The sequence below is a fragment of the Cephus cinctus genome, unplaced genomic scaffold, assembly GCF_000341935.2.
Source record: "Cephus cinctus unplaced genomic scaffold, Ccin1 Ccin1_scaffold0129, whole genome shotgun sequence".
NCBI lineage: Eukaryota > Metazoa > Arthropoda > Insecta > Hymenoptera > Cephidae > Cephus > Cephus cinctus.
Genome location: NW_014332862.1, coordinates 968,193 through 990,719, shown reverse-complemented (window position 1 = coordinate 990,719; position 22,527 = coordinate 968,193). Strand labels below are relative to the sequence as shown.

General features: G+C 37.3%; 5 protein-coding genes and 1 long non-coding RNA gene across 11 annotated transcripts in view; 3 read left to right on the top strand and 3 right to left on the bottom strand.

Annotated features, from left to right (window-relative positions):
• Positions 1 to 14,443, bottom strand: part of LOC107262907 (homeobox protein TGIF2) — a 50,844-nt gene extending 36,401 nt beyond the window's left edge. Inside the window, exons 1-2 of the mRNA XM_015729566.2 lie at positions 13,779 to 14,443; positions 13,443 to 13,537 (exon numbers count right to left, since the gene is read on the bottom strand). Coding sequence (XP_015585052.1) covers positions 13,443 to 13,458 — 16 coding nt within the window. The 5' untranslated portion in view covers positions 13,459 to 13,537; positions 13,779 to 14,443. The remainder of the gene's footprint in view (positions 1 to 13,442; positions 13,538 to 13,778) is intronic.
• Positions 6,143 to 13,430, top strand: LOC107262912. The gene is made up of 3 exons (XR_001536538.2): positions 6,143 to 9,489; positions 9,569 to 12,056; positions 12,199 to 13,430. It is a non-coding gene; the product is annotated as an uncharacterized LOC107262912 (long non-coding RNA).
• A 125-nt stretch (positions 14,444 to 14,568) lies between the features above and the next one.
• LOC112493687 (NADH dehydrogenase [ubiquinone] iron-sulfur protein 5) lies at positions 14,569 to 14,938 on the bottom strand. The gene has a single exon (XM_025080228.1). It carries the CDS (start codon positions 14,929 to 14,931, stop codon positions 14,635 to 14,637), a length of 297 nt encoding a protein of 98 aa, XP_024935996.1. The 5' UTR covers positions 14,932 to 14,938; the 3' UTR covers positions 14,569 to 14,634.
• Positions 14,569 to 18,098, bottom strand: LOC107262836 (cytoplasmic tRNA 2-thiolation protein 2-A). Of its 6 annotated transcripts, none has more exons than XM_015729429.2 (6): positions 17,693 to 18,098; positions 17,156 to 17,442; positions 16,731 to 17,005; positions 15,652 to 16,634; positions 15,280 to 15,387; positions 14,569 to 14,938 (listed from the first exon to the last, which is right to left on the bottom strand). In XM_015729429.2, the coding sequence occupies exons 2-5, from the start codon at positions 17,224 to 17,226 to the stop codon at positions 15,331 to 15,333; spliced, it is 1,386 nt and encodes a 461-aa protein (XP_015584915.1). In that variant the 5' UTR covers positions 17,227 to 17,442; positions 17,693 to 18,098; the 3' UTR covers positions 14,569 to 14,938; positions 15,280 to 15,330. The 6 variants fall into 6 exon arrangements, with proteins under 6 accessions (XP_015584915.1, XP_024935975.1, XP_015584918.1 ...); XM_025080207.1 differs by having other exon boundaries at positions 16,332 to 16,634; positions 17,693 to 18,077; XM_015729432.2 differs by having other exon boundaries at positions 16,524 to 16,634; positions 17,693 to 18,060.
• Positions 18,099 to 18,198: 100 nt separating this feature from the next.
• LOC107262840 (uncharacterized protein C1orf43 homolog) lies at positions 18,199 to 19,928 on the top strand. Its single transcript, XM_015729441.1, has 4 exons — positions 18,199 to 18,420; positions 18,661 to 18,817; positions 18,881 to 19,100; positions 19,187 to 19,928. Exons 1-4 carry the CDS (start codon positions 18,262 to 18,264, stop codon positions 19,377 to 19,379), a joined length of 729 nt encoding a protein of 242 aa, XP_015584927.1. The 5' UTR covers positions 18,199 to 18,261; the 3' UTR covers positions 19,380 to 19,928.
• A 129-nt stretch (positions 19,929 to 20,057) lies between these two features.
• On the top strand, positions 20,058 to 22,498 carry LOC107262837. Its single transcript, XM_025080210.1, has 3 exons — positions 20,058 to 20,608; positions 20,682 to 21,085; positions 21,845 to 22,498. Exons 1-3 carry the CDS (start codon positions 20,334 to 20,336, stop codon positions 22,462 to 22,464), a joined length of 1,299 nt encoding a protein of 432 aa, XP_024935978.1. The 5' UTR covers positions 20,058 to 20,333; the 3' UTR covers positions 22,465 to 22,498.
• The last annotated feature ends 29 nt before the right edge of the window (positions 22,499 to 22,527 follow it).

Sequence of the window (22,527 nt, the reverse complement as noted above, 5' to 3'; positions counted from 1 at the left end):
GGGGGGGGTCAATGGAAAGCGGGGAGGGGAGTACCATGGGTAACTTTCATGTAACTGTTTAAATATTTTTTTATCTCCAACATTTCATCCTCTGGGATTATCGAGTTTTTTTGTAAAACTCTCTCGGTCTCCTGATCACCAGGTGAGCATACTACGTAGATTAATGTTAAATTCAATATAATAATAATAATAATTAATGTTAAATTAAATATTGTTAATGTTAAAAAAAATTAAGCCGTGACGATTGACATTCTAAAAATAGATAAAAGTAATATTACAAATTATCAGGGACATTTTTTTTCTTCAAAATTATTATTCGCACGGATAGTCATACTTCGTTATATATCCCGTAGTCACTTTGTTATTATTTCGCCGCGTGACCCGAAAAAAAATTTTCGTTTTAAAAATTTCCCCATTACCCGGCTCTAGGCGTCTCACTCTCACTGCCTTGCTATTCTATAGGTTGACTCGTGTCGCCTCAAAGAAATCCCCATAGCGCGTCTTCTCGCGGGTTAGGTGAAGTTGGAAATGATGATAATTTTTCTTAAAATACTTTTCGAGTGATATTCATCAATGAACAATTATGGTATAAGTTAACGGCATATATATATATATAGCTATGTGGACATGGAATTGAAAATCTTGCAAGAGTAATAAAGCCGCATAAGATAAAACGTGTAAAAGAGCCGAAACGACATCGGAATGACATTCTTGTAACGACTGAAAGAAAAAAAAAAGAAAAAACATTGCGTGTTCCGCGCGTCACTGCGTCATCGGTTAACTAAAGTGGGAACGCTAGTTTCGTGCCTTCTCATTAAGCTAATTAAGCGGTTCGAACGTTAACTCGTGCTTCCCGCGATGATAACCGTATAAAATGTATATATATACAAATGAAAAAATATACGTGGCCTCGTTAAAGCAAGGGCAATGAAATTTTATATTTTTCAAATATATTCCAAAATGACACGTTTGAGTGAATAATTTTATTGGGTCGTCGACTATCAAACGTATGGCGGCAATTGATTAGAATCGTTCGAGGATATATTAATAATAGAAAAAAAAAAAAAAAATTCAATTCAAATAAAAAAATTAGGTGACCAGTTGAATTCGAGAAAAAATTTGGAAAATAATGTTATCTTTGAATAAGAAGATCGGCTGATCCAAATTCTCACGGGTATCAATAATAGAAGAGTATTTTCTGCGGAAGGTGGTAGTAGCGGACGCGATGAGTCAGTAAAGCGAGAAAATGAGCCGACGCCGAGCGTCGTGGTCTAGCGTTGGACTTCCTCGGTCGTCGCGACGCTAAACTTAGCGTCGCGTCCCGAGTTTAATCTAGTGATGGGAAGCGAGTCTAGGGTTGGAAGAATTTCGACACTTATCTGTCGGCCTATCCATTACGAGTTGGCTGTTTAGGAGTAGGACGTGACCTATGACCCTTTTTATCCATAAAATGCTTAAAAAAAAGTTAGTTAATAAAAAAAAAGCATAATTAAAAATTAGCGAAAATATCTAATTATAAAATTAGCTAAAAACTTTTTTTACTCCCCCAATTTAATTACCCGGCTAATTAGGAACTGACCCTTCCTCGCTCTTGACGCGAGACAAGACGTTTCTCGACACCCTGTAGAATCTCAAAAGTAATGAACGTTATCGTCTACTGTCTTCGATAGGGACCAATAAATAAAGCATTATCGCAACATTGGTATCGAGGCTCCATGTAAAATCCCACACGAATCTGTTATACTAATAGCGGAAGTAAGAGATTTGTTGATAAAAATGTTAGATAACAAACGCCAACAGACAAGTTCATCTCGACGAGATAGCCTGAGAGAATAATGAGATAATAAATAATAGAATAAAGTAACTAAATGATTAACCTGACTTTCGAGGGAATCAAATCGCAATATTAAACGCGTTATAAAAGAATCACGAGGAACCGACAAAGTCATTCGAGTGACAAAGTACCTGGGGGACACTGCGGGTAAAACAAATGGCAAGTCGACGTACCGCGCGAAGATTGAAAGGATTTTAATACTCGAAGTACGAAGCCTGACGAGAAAGCGTGGCCGGGTCTCCCGTGACGTCACGCGCGATCAAAAGCGTCGCAAAACCATTCCCACGGAGTTCTCGCGTTACATTTCGGCCGATGACTACGTAGATCATGTATATCGGCCGGCAAAATAATTATCTGACTAAGGAAACAAGTGAAAAAAAAGAACAACAACCACAAAAATCCCAACGGGAGACACAGGAAAAGACCAGATCACTAAATCAAAATGGCCTCGAAGAATGGTCGTCCCGCGATGTCCACGGGTACGAGACGCCAAGAGAAATGTCAGAGCATTCCTCATCGGTCAGGAACGATTTTAGCTACGGCCTTTAAGACAGCCGAGCAGCGAGTATTTCGGCGCGTCGCCATTTTGTCGTGAAAAAATAAAAAGAATAAAAAATATAAAGAAAAAGAAAGAACAATCCACAAGGTGCACGAGTATAGCCATTGCGTATAGAGTATACGTCCCTATACGAACTGCATAAGGAGATACGATTCCGGTGTGACGTAACGATGACTGCGTAAAAGATGGGGAAAGTGACGGAAGAAAAAAAAAAAAAAAATAATAAAAATCACCTCTGCCAAAATCACAATAAAGAATCAATAAACGAGAACAATTAATTTTTATTGGCCGTACGCGAGTTAGTCTATTGATACGTAACGCACGTTAAACCTGTTGCAACTTGTCAGCCTGCATTTTTCATAACAGTGACTCAGCGTCACGAGTACTACGCGAGTCAAGCTCGTAACTGATTCTCGCTTGCGGTAAGAAAATTGAACGTTACTAAATCGAAAATCTTAGCCAGACGTATATTCCTATATTTATCTATGGGCAAAATGTGCATTACGATTTTACGAAGGTTTCACGCATTGATTTATGTTCCTTGGCGAAGTGAATATGTCCGTCGATTGCCCACGGTTGACACTCGGCTACGTCTGAGCGTGACGTCGTTGCAGGAATCGTAGCCGTTGACAATGAGCGTACGTAAATATGCAGCCAGTAGACGAGGACGAGTTTCGTATAAAAGAAGCTACGAAATACCGACGCCTATGTTACCCTGCTACACGAGTATTATTATAACGGATATAATACATCGACGCAAGGCGCTTAAAGCTTGTAATAACTTTCTTACGTAGCACAGATCGTATTAAGCGATCCTAAGAGATCATTTTTACTTATTAGGTTTAACTATACGAAAAACTACAATATTCGGCATTCGCGTTCGAGCGTATAGACATTGCTGGAATGAATTCTTCCTCTGGCTATATATAGTTATACTTTACGTTTCAGCACGAGACAGTACAGAGGCTACGTATAGTTCGATAATATATATGTATATACAAGGATACGGTACTTGCGGACGACCTGGAATTCCAAAGGCATTCGATCGATTTTACTTGGCATTTCACGAATACGAGTAACATCGATCGCTCAATTCTAACAGATTTCAATCGATCTGTGGATTCTCTTTCTGGCTATCCTGTAAGAGGATGAAACGAGCGTTAACTATACGGTAAATGGAAGGCTATGCGGAAGCATGACCCGTCCTAACAATTTTAGACTAGCTGCCAGCTACGAAATCTTCTCTCGCTCAACGTTGCCATTTCTCCTTTACTGTGTCTGGGATTATTCTTGGTATATCGTATTGTGCGTCATATATATATATATACCGTCTATGAAAATTATATGAAATTTTCAAAAATTATTATTTTAACCGATAAATACAATTTTTTTTGGAAACATAAAGAATATCAGATGCACCTTAAAAAATTTTCAATTGGCAATCCCGGTGGCTGTATGTACGCTAATGCCCTTATATATGTATATATTAAGTAATTAAAGTGTCACTGTGCTTTTGGTCGTTGCGCAAAGGTAAAAAGATATAGTGCAACGTTTCAGTGCAAACTGATAACAGGTATACCCATCACGTATCTATTATACGCTTTGTAACGAGGATGAGGAAACATGGGAGTAAAGAAAATATTTTTATATGCCAGTATCGAGACAAGGGATACGTCGAGCAAGTAGTTTGTAAGAATCGAAAATAGTTGTCCATAATTAAAGTAATTGAATAAGGATAATAATAAGTTAGAATGTGAATCTTGTGACTTATCACCGCGTCATTTCGCTGATCACATGAGACTACGAGGGACCATCGAACGGCCTGGCGCCTCCGCAAGTCTGATTTCGTAACGGGTGGTCAAAAATAGTTCTAAGGGTAGTAAAGTAGCGCGAAATCACGTGTCGAAGTAAAAATCGTCTCGTGACAACAGGAAGAGCATCGGATGGGCGATGGGTAAACTGTTTAATTGTCATACGTGAATTTTCGTTAGAATTAATGACCGATGAATTAATGACTGATTAAATATGTGAAAAAAAAAGCAAAATTTTGGGGTAATTTTCAAATTTACTTTTTATTTGTAAAATCTCCATTTTTTTTATCAATCATTTCGGATATCATTTGTAACTTCCGAAAGAGGGATATTCGTCTGATCGAATATTATCGAGGTATTCGTGACGCGTTGGTCGGTATCGATTGAGAATTTTATTGGACAAATAAATTTGCCGATTTTCAAAATCTAATTGTTAAAAAAAAAAAATCACGGTGTATTGATTCGCGCGCTAGATCAGTTGCGTATGAATTAGCCGCGAATAGACGTCAATAGCTTAGACTGTATCAGCTGCTTAAAACTGTGACCTTGCGCGCGAAAGAATTAACATAAATCACGAGTATGGTAATGAAGATAAATTAGAAAAAAAAAAAATATATTTTTCTCAAATACCATAAGAATTTATATTCTAACCTAAGGACCACGTGGTTTCCCGATTCAGTGACGTCAACGATATCAATCACAATCACAAGCCGAATTAATCCTCAGTGATTTTCGGGCCGAAGATGCCAGCGCGAAGTAGAGAGCGTTCACCTCGTTCTGTTATCGTGCGCGTGAGAGGAAAAGTAAAGAGAGAGGAAAGAAAAAAGACGAAGAAAAAGAAAGAAAGAAAAATAACGTTTCCTTATCGGAGCTAACTCGTTGACAGTCATGGTACTGCCGGAGCCACAGGGTGCTCCCTAACAATATTAATATTACGATAAAGACAATTGCGATAGCGTTTTATGATAATCGTAAATCTTCCTGGGATATTTATTCACGCCGGCTAGAATACCAGAAGCTTGCGAAGACGCAGCGAAGTATGTTTATTTGACATCCGTCGCAGCAGCCGTGGCGATACCTTACGAAAGTTCTCGTCGCATTTCGGTGGCCTACCGTGTACGTTACATCACGGATCTTCAGACAGCCAAGTTACTAACTACCGGGAAGACAATTTTCCAGCACAGCCTGTACGATAAAAGAGATGAAAAATAGAGGTCCAAAAAAAAAAAAGGGTCCAAACCTACCCATAACGATTTCAAAGTATCTAAATATCCCTAAAAGAATTTCTAATCGCTACTGACAAGAAAATATAATTATATCCAACAAAGACAAATAAAAAAATATCAACGTAAATCCCATCCCAAACGGCACATACGACATACATCTACATCACCCAGTATACCAATACGCCAAAGAAATACATCTAAAAAGTACATCTCAACGACACACGATTTCTTATCCAGCGAACCTTTTTTATTTTATTTTTCGTGTAGACGTCCAATATTTATTTTCGTAAGACCGGCTGACATTGGCCAAGTATGCGCCGAGCGTGCATCGCGTGCGTACCGATCAGTTTCATGGGCGACCTATAGACGAGAATTTGCGCGTCAAAAAAAAAAAGGGGGGGGGTCAAAATTTATATAGCGAGAGAACGAGCAGAGGGGAAAAGATTAGTGAATGAGTGAAGAGGGCAGGGGGTAGCTTCGAATTAATAAAAAAGAGCAAATGAAAAAAAAAAAAGAAAACAAGGAGGCACGTCTGCTGCCAATCGACCGGTTCTATCACGGATTGGCAATCGATCGGATGGCAAAGTCCTTGGGTCTGGTTTAAAGTGAAAAGAGAATAAAAAAAAAAAAGAGCAATGGAGGTGGAACGTGCGCGCTGGGTTTCGCGCTGGTTGCATAATGGCGTCTGCCGAGCGACACTTACCGGCCGAGAGCGAGTCGTGCAAGCTGGTCGCGCGTCACTCGTTAACGGGACGCAGAGGAAGACGGCGAGAGAGGCGCGTATTGTGCGTTTGAAACGCGCAGGAAACGAAAGAAAGGCAGGAAACGCGAAGGTGCTCGGGAGCGGATTTTCTATTTCGGTCAAGGTTCGTCAGGCGGCTTAGAAGCGACGACACGAGAAGAGACGTTCGACGATGGTCTGCTGCCCCGTCGCCATGACTGTTTACGTTGATTCAGTGCTCGGGCTTAATTTGCCCTTTGAATATCGTAGTGCATCAACCGGACAGCAGAGTGGGTTTGAGAATCCATGAGAAATTCGACACCTTTCGTATCTTTACTTTATACGTAGTTCCAGAGTCGTTATATTTGTCCACACTCTCCCCCCCTCCCCTCCCTCCTTCCACCCCTCTCCCTTCCACCCCTCTCCCCACTCCGCCAGCCCCTCCCACGCCGCTCTTTAAATAAAGCCTGACTTACCGAAGACCGCTCAGAATCCAACGAGTATCGCCCAATACCAATTCCATGCACCGAAAAACTTTATTAGAATATTACATTAGAATACTTTGAATCGTCCGTTGATTGTCAAGGAGGACTTTGAAAAGCGCGCGAGACCTAACGAACTTTAGACAGCTGCTAGCACGACGTCTCCCCGCCCATGGGGTGAAGTTTACTTGCGTTGATATTCCTTTATAGCAAAAAACCATGAAGAATCCAAAATATCCACGACTTTTTACATCGGGACTGTCTTCTGTCCCAGAAGACCGTGGAACACGTGTGCACAGTCCGAGAAGATACGTGCGAGGTTCTTGTCAGAATGTATTTTAATGAAGACCTTTCTTTTTTCTTTTTTTTTTTTTTTCCTCAAAGAAAAAATAAGAAAACAGAAAAAGAATACACTCGTCGAAAGATCAGTCACGCATTGACTGATGAGACGAAAAAATATCGGTGCCCTATGTTAATGAGCTTGGGAGGAGTCGTTTTAAGAAAAAAAAAAAAAGAAGCAAAGTCGACATAACCACAAAATCGGTGCACCGATCGAATCCTACTGATTACGTGTATGGGCTGACGTAACAATATGGCTGACGTCTAGGACAACGTTCACGATGAAATTGGTTACGCCAAGAGGCGATTCCAGAAATAGACTAGACTTTATACGTGCATCGTGATTAGTATGCCAGTGTCCTCGGCTACTCGTTTGTCAAAATTAGCTGCGTCACGTACCAGCAGTAGCAATTGTCAAACAGTAAATAACGTCGACGCAATATAAGTGTGCACGTATTATCTGCGTTATATGTATATGTCATGTATATGGTATAGCGTGTACGGTGAAGGAGTATCAATGAAATGTAATTTCTGTCAATTTGATTTTCGTGTACACAGGATGGCGACATTCTCAAAGGACGAGAGAAGAGAAGAGAAGATACCGAGAGGGATTTAATGGAAAATAATAAGCCTAGAGCAATCGGTCAGTTTCCCTTTGGCTATCGAGAGGCGAAGTTGATCGATGACGCGGAGGCACGACGAACGATTAATCTTGCGATCGAGTTAAAGAATATCGGCAATGATTTATTCGTCCGATCATTAAATCTGTTATCGTGCATCGAAATATTGCACGAGCGAATCGTGATTATGTAGTCAAGTAAAAGATAGCGATGACAGAAAATAGGTTACGAGGGGCGATTTTTTTGAATTTCTTTTAACGCATAGACATTCGATAATCTCGATATGTCAATTAAACTTATACCGAAGAAATATCGAGAGGAATTCGAGCAGTGTAAGGCTAAAGGTTTACTAAATTTGGAAAGCTTGCGCGCTGATACCCTGGATGTTAATAAAGCCTCTCATTCTCTTCTGCCTTAACCCAGGAAAAGCTTCCGCGTCTCTGAAGATGGTTAAAGATACGTTCTCAAAATTAGACGTTCGTCAGTATCACGCGCGACGGTGTTTTCGGTGGACTCAATTGGCACGAATTCGAACGTGGACATTTTTCCAAAATTCATAACCAAAAAAATTTCACCAATTCGCATAAAACAGTCCACGATTAAAAAATCGAAAGATTGAAATTATGTGATAAAAACAATTTTTTTTATTTGAAATCCCAATAAAAAGATGAAAATAAAAAAAGTCACTTAAATCTCAAAACCAACATATACGCCAATACAGTGTATACCACTGTAATGACAGGTGGAGTAATTAGAGCGTTAAAACATCAAGAATAGTTCCTCGTGTTCCTCTGCTTAGTCACTCGACAGACATAATATAGGATACAAAAAAAGTTTTCTGAACCCATATAAAAAAAAATGTCTAAATACGATAAAGAAAATTCCAAAAAAAAAAAAAAAAACCTGGCAAATACATTTCAATCGATAATACCGCTCGTACCCGATATCCGATAAGATATCGTCGACGATCCAAGTTCGATCGAAAATTTCGGATCGTCCGTCCGAAGCCATTTCGCGCGTAAGCGATAAACGTCAGAGCCCCGAAGATATTATCGAAGCGTGGCAAATTCTCAATCAATAGAGATCAAACGCCGTAACGAAGTACGGGCGGTTTACGTCGCCATTTTAAATGTCTCGTATAAAAAAGTGACGGCACAATTCGTAAATGCATTGAATTTCCGAGCACGAAATACCAGAGGTCATAAACGAGTGTCTAGCCTAGCTAACCATATATGTATATATGTGTACGAAAGCCCGTCGCGACGCCATGCATCCTTCCTTTCAAAGTGGATCGTGAATGACGTCTTCTATTTCGAAAAAATACCATAGCGAAGGTGCTCGAGCTCTTCCGGTTGTTTCGAGCTTATACTGGCATCGCCGACGCGCCAACCTAACCTGACTTATCCTACCTATCTATAGAGTTGCATAAACGTTTCTCTTGCGCGACCATGTGACGAGCATAAAACGCAACTGCCGAGGCCCGCGTTCGGTGTCAGTTCGAACGACCCCATTGCATTCTCATGCTAATACGCGCGCATGCTGCAGTGGCAGCGACGAAATGACTTATTTCGTAAGAATCCATAAGCCGACGTTAGCGCCGGCGCTCGGTGAAGGTACGAAGCTCTTGTGATTAGCGATGTATCTGGAGCGACGGTAAATAAGAGCAGTCGTGGAGCTATAAGAGCGAGAGAGAAAAAAAAACAAGCATATACAGTAGCCACGGGTATACTGATATAAGCACAGGATTTGGAAATACTTGTGTCTCCGTCGATGGGTCAGCTCGCTTCCAAACCCGAGTAATAACAAATCCGTAAAGTAGCCGTACAGTCGAAGGTGAGTAAATTGAATGGACTGTCCCGCCGAGCACTTCTTCATAGTCAATTATCGGAGCAAGCTGGTAGGTATGCACATAAATTTATACGTGCTTTGAAATAATGAAAGCATATATATTCCAATGGTTGTTTTATACGCTGCAGATATGACGGCTGCGTTGCGTAAGAGAGCGCAGAAGATACTTAACGGTGAAGCGTAACGAGTCGAGCCTTGGAATTTGTCTGAAGTTCGTTTATGTAAGAAATATATCTCGCAAGACTGTACCTTTGTACGGGTTGGTGATTAGTTGCGTGATATTAACGAGGACGAGAAGCGTCTCCAGGACGACGCAACAGAGTGCGAGGACCAAAGGGTGAAGATGATAAAAAAAAAGGTACACATAAAAAAAAAAAAAGAAATCGAGCAAAGGATGCTGCTTGGGATATGTAAAGGGGGTGAGGAACAGAAAAAAGGATAAGAGGGTAAAAAGAAGGTGGAGGGAGGGAGGAGGAGGAGGGGAGAGAAAAAAGCTAAGGATACTGCCAGCAGTGGAAATAAAAGGTAGAGTAGGAGCGAAGATCGGAAGTTCAAGGTGGACACCGTGTCGAGAAAGTGAAGAGAAGGTCGAATGCGGAAGAAAAGAAGATTAGGAAAAGACAAAAAAAAAAAAGAGGTATGTTTTACACGCTCGAATAAACTTCCATTCGGCGATCACGCTCTGGAACGAAATCACTTAAATTCCAGAATGGCTGGGTGTGTGTGGAATTTACTTTTTTTTCTCTCTTTTTTCTTTTATCTATATCAATTTATATTATTAATTATTACACCGCGCAGTTTATAACCATAATCATAAATATGTGTAATTATATGCTCGAGGTTGTAATATCCTATTTAACGTAGATAAACTCGTAGCTACCCAATTCGTGCGTAAGGTAGTGTCAGATTTGAGAGAAAAAATTGTTGCTCAATGTGGAGATAAGATTTTTTTTTAGTGAAAAAAAAGGTGTTTTTTTTTTTTTTAATTTTTCTTAAGCAAGACCAAAGACAAGCTTCGCTATTCGTATTATGATACCCCATTCGAAAAATTGGCCATTGATCGGTAATTCCGAATTCGTCAGACTCAACCGGCCCTCGCAGCTGGTGCGCACTTAATGATCACGTCCAGGTTGAACCGTAACGTTTATTGCTCGTATACGATATATAAATAAATGATAGTGTCTCCGACATTGCGCATGACGAAACGAGAATAACCGCTAGCCAGTCTGCACTTACTCGCTTAGGATTAGTGGCATATTAGTGGCACCACCTGCTTCCACTATTTCATCAATTCGCCCCCGCGAGATTCGCTAATGCACATTTGCGAAGCACCTAGAGAGGACGTAACGACCTCTTGCTACTTTGTTGCGAGAAGCTTCGCGATTGAGACTTATCGTACTCCCATACCTACTTTGAGTTTCGCACTGGCGGCAATTTCAAGTTTATATATTCACCTCTATGTATGTATATGTAGTTCACACAGAAAGACATTGTGGGTATAAGATGATAAATTTTTTCTTTTAAATATTTATATATTTTTTTCATACTAATTCTCATTCATATCGTCTCTTTGAATTACGTCAAGTTAATCGGTTACGTACGTCTGACTGTCTGTCTTGTTAATGTTAATGATACGCGCTCGATATGCAATTTTTCGCAAGGATACGATAACGCGCTGATACCCAAATAGGCTGTTTTGCAAGATGAACACTTTGATCCCCTGTTTTGACTTATATCATATGTACGTAACAGTGTAGTTAACGTTGATTAAAGAGAGAGAGAGAGAGAGAGAGAGAGAGAGAGAGAGAGAGAGAGAGAGAGAGAGAGAGAAAGAAATATGGTGGATAGCAACCAAAAGAAAAAATTTTATTACTTATTGCGCAAACCACTGATAACGTAGAGCAAAGAGCCATCGGTTCTTTTTTGATAAATCATGACTTCGTTAAGAAATAATCATTGACTTCCTGGTGAGAAACAGGGTATTTTATATCGATTTTACGATCCCTTATAAGGTCACGTGGAACGTTGACACTGTTAAACTAATTTTACAAAATAATCGTTATTATGTGATATCTTTGTTTTAGGAAATTTATTGAAAGTCGATAGTAACGCTAGAGAAAAGTGGAAGAATAATTACCCGACACCCGGTATACAGAAGTATCGTAAAAATAATTTTGAGGATTACATTGTTATTAGAAAAGAGACAAAGTAAAATAGAAAAAATTTAGAATATTTTTGTAAAATATATATTTTAATAATTAAGTTACCTCCTATGCTTTGTCAAATTTTTATAATTTTTTTTTTGGTCACGCAACCAATTTCCGGTTTAAGCAATAATTGAACGAACGACGCATTGGATTAACGCTAGTTGGATCTCTGCATGTATATATAAAAGGGACGTGAACAAATGGCCAGTGGTGGGAAATAAATAGGAGCCATGAGCGTCGTCCTGATTCCTATCGTATGGCTATTTAACATAATTAAATACTCTTTAGTCCAGCCATAATTGACTAACTCCGATCTAACATTCTCTACCTGGAATTTACATCCATTCCTGATTTGGGTGGCATCCACTGTCAATAGGTTTTCTTGATCGCAATTAAATATTCGGCACAGGTAAATATTACGTATAGGTTATGATGCAATGAGGAAAATACGAAGGAAATTTTTTTATTAATTCAGTATGTTAGAAAATTCCAAGAAATAATGAATTATCATCTACTGACATTCTTAAGTCTTGTTGATTTTTTTATTGAAGAATCGTATATCGTCCATACGAGTCCCGGCTACGAAACAAACGGACCACCCACGAGGGTAAATTCGCAACGTTGTCGCTGTCCTCGTTATAGCAATGTGACGCGCGAGAACGGCAATCTCCGTGGAAGCCTTTTTTTTCCCCCGTAAGCCTTTGCTAAGCGAAATTGATAAAGAGATCGTTGGAACGTGAGATTTCTCAGGAGCACGTGCTTGGACAGGTGTAATATTCACTTCCGGTGGAAGTGAGGGCTATCTGGATACGAGAAAGAAGGTATAACGCTTTGGCGACTCTTTCAGCATTCCACCAATTTTTGATAACACGAAGAACGTTATGATACCATAGAAAATGTATATATGTTAAATAAAGTATTCTTAGTACAAGAAATACGTGTACAACTTTTATTCCAATTGTTGTGTATATTCCCATATCCACTTTCAATGTTTTTCCTAACCTCACTTTGGCAACGTGCCTTATCCGCTGTCGGCTAACAAAATTGCAAATACGCAGCAATAGGTGATAGCAACGCTTCTATTTCCATATTGTCAGCTTTCAATAATAGACGGCGTAAGTTAAGTACAGTCAAACCTCGGATGTTTGCAGGAATATTTTAAAAAATTCATATTTACGATTCTTAAAATACATCCGCTTATAAAGTAAGAGTAAAATTTTGTCACGGCATACGAAGAATTCATTGTATTAAAACGTCGAAATAGAAAATATAATTAATATTGAATAAAAGTCTCACAGTATTTAGAGAAATTTATAACAAGTCAGACATTAATAAAATTGGAAAATAAAAGACTGAAAATTGTATTTCTTCGCTTCCCTTGCCCGTCTCTCTTCGTCGTATTGATGTCGGCGAATGACAATAATATATCGAATTTTTAGTAAAATTATACTCAGACCACTGAGATAAGAGTTAACTAGCTTGACTGCATTAAAAAGTGTTTACTACTTTAAGAAAAATATCAAATACGCGACTAAAATATAACAACGAGCAAAACGTCAGATTCGAATGCGAAATGACAGTTGGCGATCATGGCGTCCGTGGCTGTGGCTCTGTGAACCCCGTGACATGGTGGCATAAGCCCGCGCTACGATAGCAGCCACCACGTGCCAGCCGTGGCGGTGGCGTCCCACGCCAAAATGGATTCAGACAAAAAGACGCAAGCATCTTTTAATTTCTAATCTAACCATAAGAATTAACAGAGTCCTCTGTATAAATATGAATAAATATCACTCACCAACACGATGATCCATTGCCGATAGGCCAATGTAAACGCAGTTTGCTCGCGCCAGGCCGAACGGGGTAGCGATGTTGTTTACAATCGTTCAGGAGCTGTCAAACATGAGAAAATTCGATGAGTTTTGCAGAGGAATTACCACTGGATTAAACGAGTTACACGATTATTCAAGATTCTTGAATTATCTTCGAGAAATCCCGTAGCTCCAGGGAACGCCAGTTCTTTCTGTCAGACAGACATAGGCGAGCGTGGTTTGCACGCGTCTACGCTTTCACGCGTCCATGCCCGGCGACGCGGCGAATATCACATTTTGCAACCACACATCCAAGAACTTACCGGCAGCGGCGTCCGCGATCCGCACAATTTCGTCTTCTATACTTTCTTCTTCTTTATATCGGTCCTCGCTAAACTCTCTGACAGATAAATACTACTCTGTACTGAATGAACTCTGTCTTCTGGCTCAGCGTGTGCGCCACCGTCAGTCAGATTGACAGTCGGCTTTGCCTTGTGATGACAGACAGGTGCGCCTTGCGCCTTGCCTCCTGCTTCCCATGGTCGGACATGCGGCCATTGCAGCGCCATCTCTTGCTTGATCGATGATGCACAACAAGTTTGCCATGAGCAGCCATGATTTACCTCCTTCCTTCCTTTCCTTATGGCTGCCTCCTTCAATCAGGAGATGTGCCTGCCATCATTTATCTAGCGTGGGTTTATAATTCCAATCGTATATAGCTGCGGATTATTCTTTGTTATAGCACTCATATTAGTTGATGAATGACTTCTGTAATTTATTAGAAGATAAGTATTTTATGACTATGCTAAACATGTTAGGCTAGTTTTATTCTATTGTATGTATATTAAAAACTGTGTTAGACAATTTGATTTTGTTGGAAGGAATCTACTATTTTTTTGGTCTAGTTTTATGGATACTCATCTGTCTAACACAGGAAGAATGTATTGCTAAACTTGTTTAAGACAAGTTATTTTGAAAGCCATCTACTAGAATTTTACCCAAATTATACAGTATGGTTATATTTTTATGTAATAGGACAAAAAGAACTATTGATTTGTCAACATAAGAAAAAAAAGTTCATATAGGACAGGATTACTGAAATAACATTGAATATAACTTTTAAATAACCTATATTTAGATCAATGCTATATTATAACACATATAATTGTCAGGATCCATTTAAACAGCATCAAATCTAGGTAACTCTTCAAATTGTTCTTCACGCTGTCCAGCTCTATATTGACGAAGTCGCTCATTCCTCATTATTGCAACACGTGTAAAACTTTTAAATTTAGTAATGCATTCCTTGAAATCAGTTATCAGTATTTTGCATTTTTCTTCACCTTTTGGAAGTCCATATGCTTCAACACATTCTATTGCTTTTAATTCTCTGTCTTCGCACTCAGTATTTTCAAAAGTCAACAATCCACCTGATAAGTCTGTCAGAGGATTGCGAAAAATTGGTGAAATAGGCATGATTTCTCTGAAAGAAAGAATAAAAATATAAATAAAGCTATGTAAAAATAAATTTAAAGATGTACAATAAAGTAATCACTTAAGTATTCAGTATTTTAGATAATTTTTTAAAATAAAAAAATACTTAAAACATATCACAAATAAATACATTTTAGAATATACAGTTAAAGAAGATTTATGGAATTAAATGCTTTTGTAACTTGTAATATATATTCTATGAATTCGACGCCACTCTAAAAAAGATAATTGAATGTAACCTATAACTGTTATGCAACACTTGATATCATATAACTTTTCCACCGTTTACAATGCATATTGTTTCTTTTGTAATTTAATTCATTGTCTCACCAAGGTATTTTCTCTCTATTGGTTATGAAATAAATGTCGAGATTCGCACTCTCAACGCAGATGACTTCGACTTGCAACAATCACCATGGATAACGACTGCAGAGCCATCTACCAAAAATGTCAACATGAATTAGATTTTAAACATGCAGAACTTTCAAGTGCAATAAATTAATTGTATCTAAAAATATGGGACAAATAAACTTAGAATCATAAATTAGTAGTTAAACATTCTTGACGTCAATTATTGTTTTTAAATGGAATTCAAGATACATAAAATATATTTATTCATTATACAATATTAGTTTAAAGTAAAAACTCTGATATCTCCTGTCGCATATTTTCGAGACACATTTTATCTCTCACAGCATTTACCATGAAAGGTGGAAGCATATTCAAGGAATTAGCATCCTGAAAAATTAATCTGCATCCATAACAAAGATATTTCTCTACATCCTTGTATGACAGTTTGACACTCTTATTTGAACTACAACAGCCAGTATCGTTACAACTGCAACAGTTATCATTTTTTCTCCTATTCTCCTCATTCTGCTCATTTATTTTGATTTTGCTGACATCGTTTGTATTATATTTGCGCTGTGGACCTTGCAGTGATACAAAGCGTGAAAACATAGTAGCTTGAATGGCTGAAATTTCAGTATCAAATACTGTAGTATCTAGTGGCATATTACATAGTATGCAAGGATTATCAGAATTATTTCCCACTTCTGTGTATAATTTGTCACCAGTGCGTAGAACTGTCGAAACAGTCCCACAAAAATTCAAATCTAAGTCAGTTACAAATTTTTCAGTAAGTTTTTGTATGGAAACATACTGATCCTTTTTGGTTGTTAGTTCAGGAGAGTGAATAATTTGAAGATTATTAAAATTTAAGTAATATACAAGTTCTTTTCTAGTAAAGTCGCGCATTGGTCTAAGTATCATTATATCAGGACACCTGTTGTCGATGAAACCGACGTCAAATGGCAAATGAGCTCCTCTACCTACTGAAATGTTACTTAAAATTCTTATAGCTAAATCTGTGGCATTATCACCTACAAAAACCTTATTACAGCCAAGTTTTTTCGCTACCAGGACAAATAATCTTTGTCGTAGCTTATGTAATAATTCTTGCTTTGTTGTATAATTTGATAGTGTGTTAAGAAGATCGGTTAACATTTTATCACCATGGCTGCATATTTCTAGAGATTCCATTGTATGAATATTAGGTTCAGATTCAGATATACTTTGATCTAACGAAGTTATGTACCCCTGGAACTCAAGGTTTTGTGTCTGCTCACAAATTGCATTTATTCTTGATTTCCTTTCTTCCAGTGTTTCGCCATTCACTGCTCCCTCTAAATGAAAATAGATCAAAATGTAATATAATTATTTATATGGTGGTGTTCATGATTTTTTCACTAAATTAATGACTTTGCTAAAAATTATTGTACCATCAATATGCAGTACTGTAGTTTTAAATATAAGTCTTTTATGCACAGACTCATGCATGCCTGCCTTTATCAAATGTAAAAGTGCTGTTGATCCCGCCTTTCCCGAATGTGCAATAAGTATGGAATCTGTGGGACGGACAATTTTTGACTTTCCAAGCGTTGCTCGAAATTTATGAGTGGAACTAGCCAAGAAACAGACTTTACAGTATACATCCTTTCCTCGAAGTATCACATTGCCTTTGTTGTTTGCACATTTTTTACATATTGCAGCTTCCCTGTAAAAAAAATATAATTCATAAAATGCAAGAATCAATTATCCATTAATAAATTCAAAACAAAGATATTCACACCATTGCATTTTTGATGAAGAAGAAAAACGATCTTTCATTTCCTATCAAACCTATTATATTTCAATATTTACTCACGTAACAGCAATTTCAGTTTTTGGCATAAATTGTTCGCCATCCTCATAGCCATCATCATTCACACTACACATAATGGCAACAATGACCACCTTATTTTATTAAATATGAATAAAAAAGTTGACAGCACTCCTAACACGTGCACTATTCCGTGCTTGACTATGCCCTACTGTCCCCTACACGGTCTTGTAGGTATACAGGTCTGGGCACTTCCCTATCCTCACCACGTTGTAGCTCGTAAACGTAACGTGGACGATTTTGCCCGCAAGCGCTACTGTCGAAGAAGCAAGCTGAAACAGCGCATGCGCATCTGTAAATTCACTGCAACCTCTTACCTCTGATTCAAAAGGAAAGTTACACACAAAGAACCGATGCCAATTAAATAAAATTTAACAATCTAATTTTAAAGTTAGACAAATAAAGAATTGATGATTTAAAAAACTAAAATTAAATGGACCAATTCACCTAAAAGTCATGAAAATTGAATGATGCTATAATTGCATATACATATACTAAAAACTGTTAACTTGATGAAAATACCTCTGGACAAGTACAAAAAGTGAAATATCTGCACAAGTAGAACTTTTTTCGTAGCTAAGTTCAATAGTATAAATATTTTTTCTCGTTTGCACTTGTTGAATTTATGTTGCATCACGATATGAAATTGGTTCCACAAGATCCACTTCTCTTTGTAAAAAGATTTTCTCCGGTTTGAGTGTAGGAATTTCCAATGAAAAATCTTTCACAGGAGATATACTAACGTATACAGTCAATTTTTACTTGTATCGTTACTTTTTTACTGAATTTATTTGTAACTCCTGTGAGATTTTCAAATGCAAATCACCATTGTGATTCTAGCAGGCACGATGCACTTTTTGGTCATTCTTGCTTCTTTTAATTCCAATCACGGTATATATTACACATTATGAACAAAGCTGCAAGTTACGTATTCAAGAAAAAGATAACTGCACACGCGTAGTGCTACCACGTGATTCGCTCTTTCAACACTAACGTCTCTTGCGGTAGATCCACTGTAAGGTTACGCGTTTTTCGCCTAAGTGCCTAGACCTGTATACAAGACCGTGGTATGACGTATCACCAGTTTCAATATGACAGAAGAACTCTCAGGTGTTACTATTGTAATATTTATCGCGGCTGGAGTATTAACAATAGTGTTATTATTTATATTTGCTAAAAGACAAATAATGAGATTTGCCTTACGATCACGACGAGGTCCGCACGTCCCTATCGGTCACGATGCGAAAAAGGTGAGCTGAAACTTTAGGTTATGGTATTAATACTATCAATACTATGTGAAACTATTGTAAAACATATTTAACAAATCACTTTCTAAAGAATTTTTAACTGAAATTAATCAACGATTTATTTTATTATAAAAATATTTGTATCGTATATCCTTTATTAAATAAGTTGTAATTATGCATATACATATTTTAATCTGTATACATAATTTTGGTAATTAATTTTTTTCTGTTTGTGGATGATAGTCTTTGAAGAGAGAAACTGAAAGACGGATAGAAGTAATACCAAGGATACAATACGAACCACAACTCATAAGCGATCCCAGATACATAATGGCACCTGGTGGTCAGGTCCCACCACATTATTATAGAATGAAAGCTGTTGATGATGTGAAGACTTTAGGTACACAGCTATAAGTTTATTAAATTATACATGATTTATAATACATTCAATTTTGCATAATAGAGGCTGAAATTACTCGATATGACAATTGCATGAGACGTCATCCGTCTGAAAATCTAAGAGCCTATTTATTGATGACACTTGCTGCTCCACTAAATGGTAGTGGTCAGCGTCTTATTCACCAGTTCTGTGATTTGTATGAACATGCACGACATGATCCAACTGAATTTACTGATGAGGAATATCAAGTATACTCTCGATTACTACTTAAACTCATTGATGCGTACGTATACAGATATTATTTTGAATTAAAATATAAATTCTGAAAATTGACAATTGTGGAATAATCAAATACTATTACTATTATAGTGCACGTCTCTTGAAATCATATCCAAGCAGTAGAAAGTCAAGTCCAAGCCGTACACCTATCAAGAAGAATGTTGAAACAAAGAGACACATTCTAGAACCAAGGATGCGTATGCCTGATGACCAAATTTTATGTGGCTCGCGTCCTAACACGTTGACAGTAATGGCATTAGATAATAGCGAAACGTCTGTGTAGCATTATGGGTATCGTCACATACAACACATGTGACGAGAGCATAGCAAGATAATAGAATGAAATTTTTAATTGTTGGAAATTCTATAAACTTTTAATATGTTTTTGCTATCTATTGTAATGATTTTACTGTTAGGGGAAAGTTTGGTACGAAGCCAATGACAGCAAGACTTTATATTATATTAATAGTCAATCTGATGAATTTATCAGGAACATAATTATTAGTTTGAATAATGCATTTACTAGAATAGTTTTCACACTATAAATCTGTTTCGATAAGAGTTCAGGAATATGTATTATATTTAGTGGTTGATGTGGAAATACTGCATGTGCGAATAGTATAATAGTAAAATAACATAATTTATTCATAATTGCATTGTATATATATCATCTCATAAAGGTCATATCTAGTCATAAAAGAGGATAAGATTGGGGTGGCTCGCATAAAATGATAAGGACTTTGTTGAGTCGTTTGTATGAATAGTTAGTAATATAACTGTAATAACATTTTATAATAAGAATAGTCAATAGAAATTTATTGGAAAGGAAAAATTACGACTTTCATCTTGTTTTATTTTATTTCCAAACTTTGATCTTCATTTTTTGAAGTTTTAACCTCAGCCAATTTTTTCACAGTCGTATAATGCTGCACTTTTAAGATTATCAGTAGTAGAGAATAAGTAATCATATCCATGAAAAATTTTATAAATTTTTCGTATTAATATTAATCCCATAAGTTTCACCTGTAAGCCATTTATTAACGACCTATGATATACTGTCACAATAATTAAAAAACATTCAACCTCTTAAAGGTATTAATTTTCAGACTGTACCTGCCGACATAATAAATTGAAATAATAGGTACTGACAGCCAATATATGGCGGCTAACACATATGATTGTAATTCAAAGAAACTCAATCCTGTTGTATCCGGAGGTACGTTAAATTCTGTCACTTATGATATACTATAAATTATTCAGCAACACTAGATCAACATTACTCAATATGTTTAATAATGATAATGATTTCTCAACAGGTATTATAATTGGTCGTTCCATGAGAAGATCTATGCACAGAATGAATGATTGCCAGGCAAACAATTATCAAAGATATTCATTTTTACTGCATATACGACGCTGGATCACTGAACTATGGAATAACGTAATTAAACGTTTTAAAAACATATTTCAAGAAGCTCGTCGTTTAGAAATGCTTAGAAGTTACACAGCCAGGTCCTAATTTAATTAATATTATACAATCCATAATCTATAATATACTTAATGTTCTTCAATTATTTTATCTTAGATCTGCTTCCCCTGTCCTAGTGTCCACCAGCAACCGTGTATTAAATACGGATTCGGAGCAAGAAAAGACTTTCTGGCGGGAGGGTCGACCAAGTAAATCTGAAAAAAGGTCATCCACATTGATAATCTATTCGAAAGCTCGTGCAACAATGAATTACTGTACATCGAGTACTAAATCAAAGGATCTAGATGTTATGCAACGTATGACTTCAAATTGTATGATTCATGAGAAGTTCATTAATGATCAACGTAATATAAATTGTACAAAGGGAACTGAGAGTTCACTTTCTTCAAGACTTGATGATGAATATAATGCTTTGTACAGAAAGCGCAGCAGCATTCATGACGGACATCTTTTACGCGAATTGACCAGCGAAATGAATATAAAATCGAATAACCCTAATGGTGATTGTTCTCTTGAGACTCATATTGATAATAGTGTAAGTCGAGTCCAAGGAAAGACTACAAATTGTGAAAGGAAGGAAAGTGAGTCCGGAAATGGGGAGTCGGAAAAAAATCATACTAATATTATGCATTTAAAAGATCAAAGTGACTGTTCAACGATCGACAATGGGAAATGGATTCAAACTGTCTGTTTTGGAAGCGTTTGGTATTCAAAGTCAGAACTTAACATGTCTGCAGGACACAAAAGCAATCGTCGTAGGAAACAAGCTTCGCGAATTCCTAGATTACTTAATTCGCCAAGAAAACGACACATTTCGAAAAATTAAATTTCGTGATTTTAAATTTATCTATAAATGTCTTTAAATACTATGGATAAGTATTGTGATACTTTGAAAACTTTTATTTAAAAATTAAAAAAAAACGAATGCACTGATGTTTTTTGCTGTTTATGTATGTCAATATATCGTACACATTGATTATGCATATTTAGCGATATAGAGAAAAGATCTTGTTAAGCTGCTTAAGCACAGCAATGACATGACAGCTGTCAAATTTGATTAATAACTTTCAGTTGAAAGGCTCTGTATACCTATAGAACATATCGATTGTCAAAAAGGAATTTGTCACATGATCAGAGACATTTGGGATTTTTGAAAGAAACGAAAAATTGTTGAAAAAATCACGTAGATTTTCAAATTACGTAGATAAATTGTACAAGTTATATAAAATCACAATCAAAGAGCAAAATTCACATTCCAGGAATGCGATATCAAGAAAACAAAGGTGACAAACCACAAGAAGATCTGTCAAAATGGCCTGATAAAGTGCAACAGAGTACAGAATCATTCACATCCGAGGAGTGTAACGAGGCTACACCGGATCAAGCTTTCTGTCGTTGGCTTCACCAGATATGGACCATTTCGAATAACGTTACGTCACGTTTAAAATATCTTCTAAGAGTTTCTCCGAGTTCACGTACAAGCAGCAGCGATGAGAGCCTGGAGACGAATGGCGATGAAAGTTCCAGCAATGAACTATCTACCTTGTACGATGCTGTAGAAACTGAAGAAGAGTCCATTAGGCATCATGATAGATCTGCCTATGGGCATCATTCACTATGTGGACGTAGAATACCACATGGGCATTTGTGTGTTCCTGGTCTACCGTGTGTGAACGATGGTTCTGAAGAGTATCGTGTCATTGAGGAAAGTAACCTTCGGTCGCCCGAGATAAAACTTCCAGGAAATGTTTTCTTACGAAATTCTGTTCCCTGTCCAGTTCTTGTGTTACCTAGAATTCGCCATGAGAATAATGGCCCTAGAATGTACATACCTGAAGTTTTTCAACACGGCGTTAGGACAGATTGTCGGTACGTTTAATTGAAAAAAAATTATTAGTTGTCATTTAGAAAGTCAAATTTCAATGTTACAGGTACCATAACT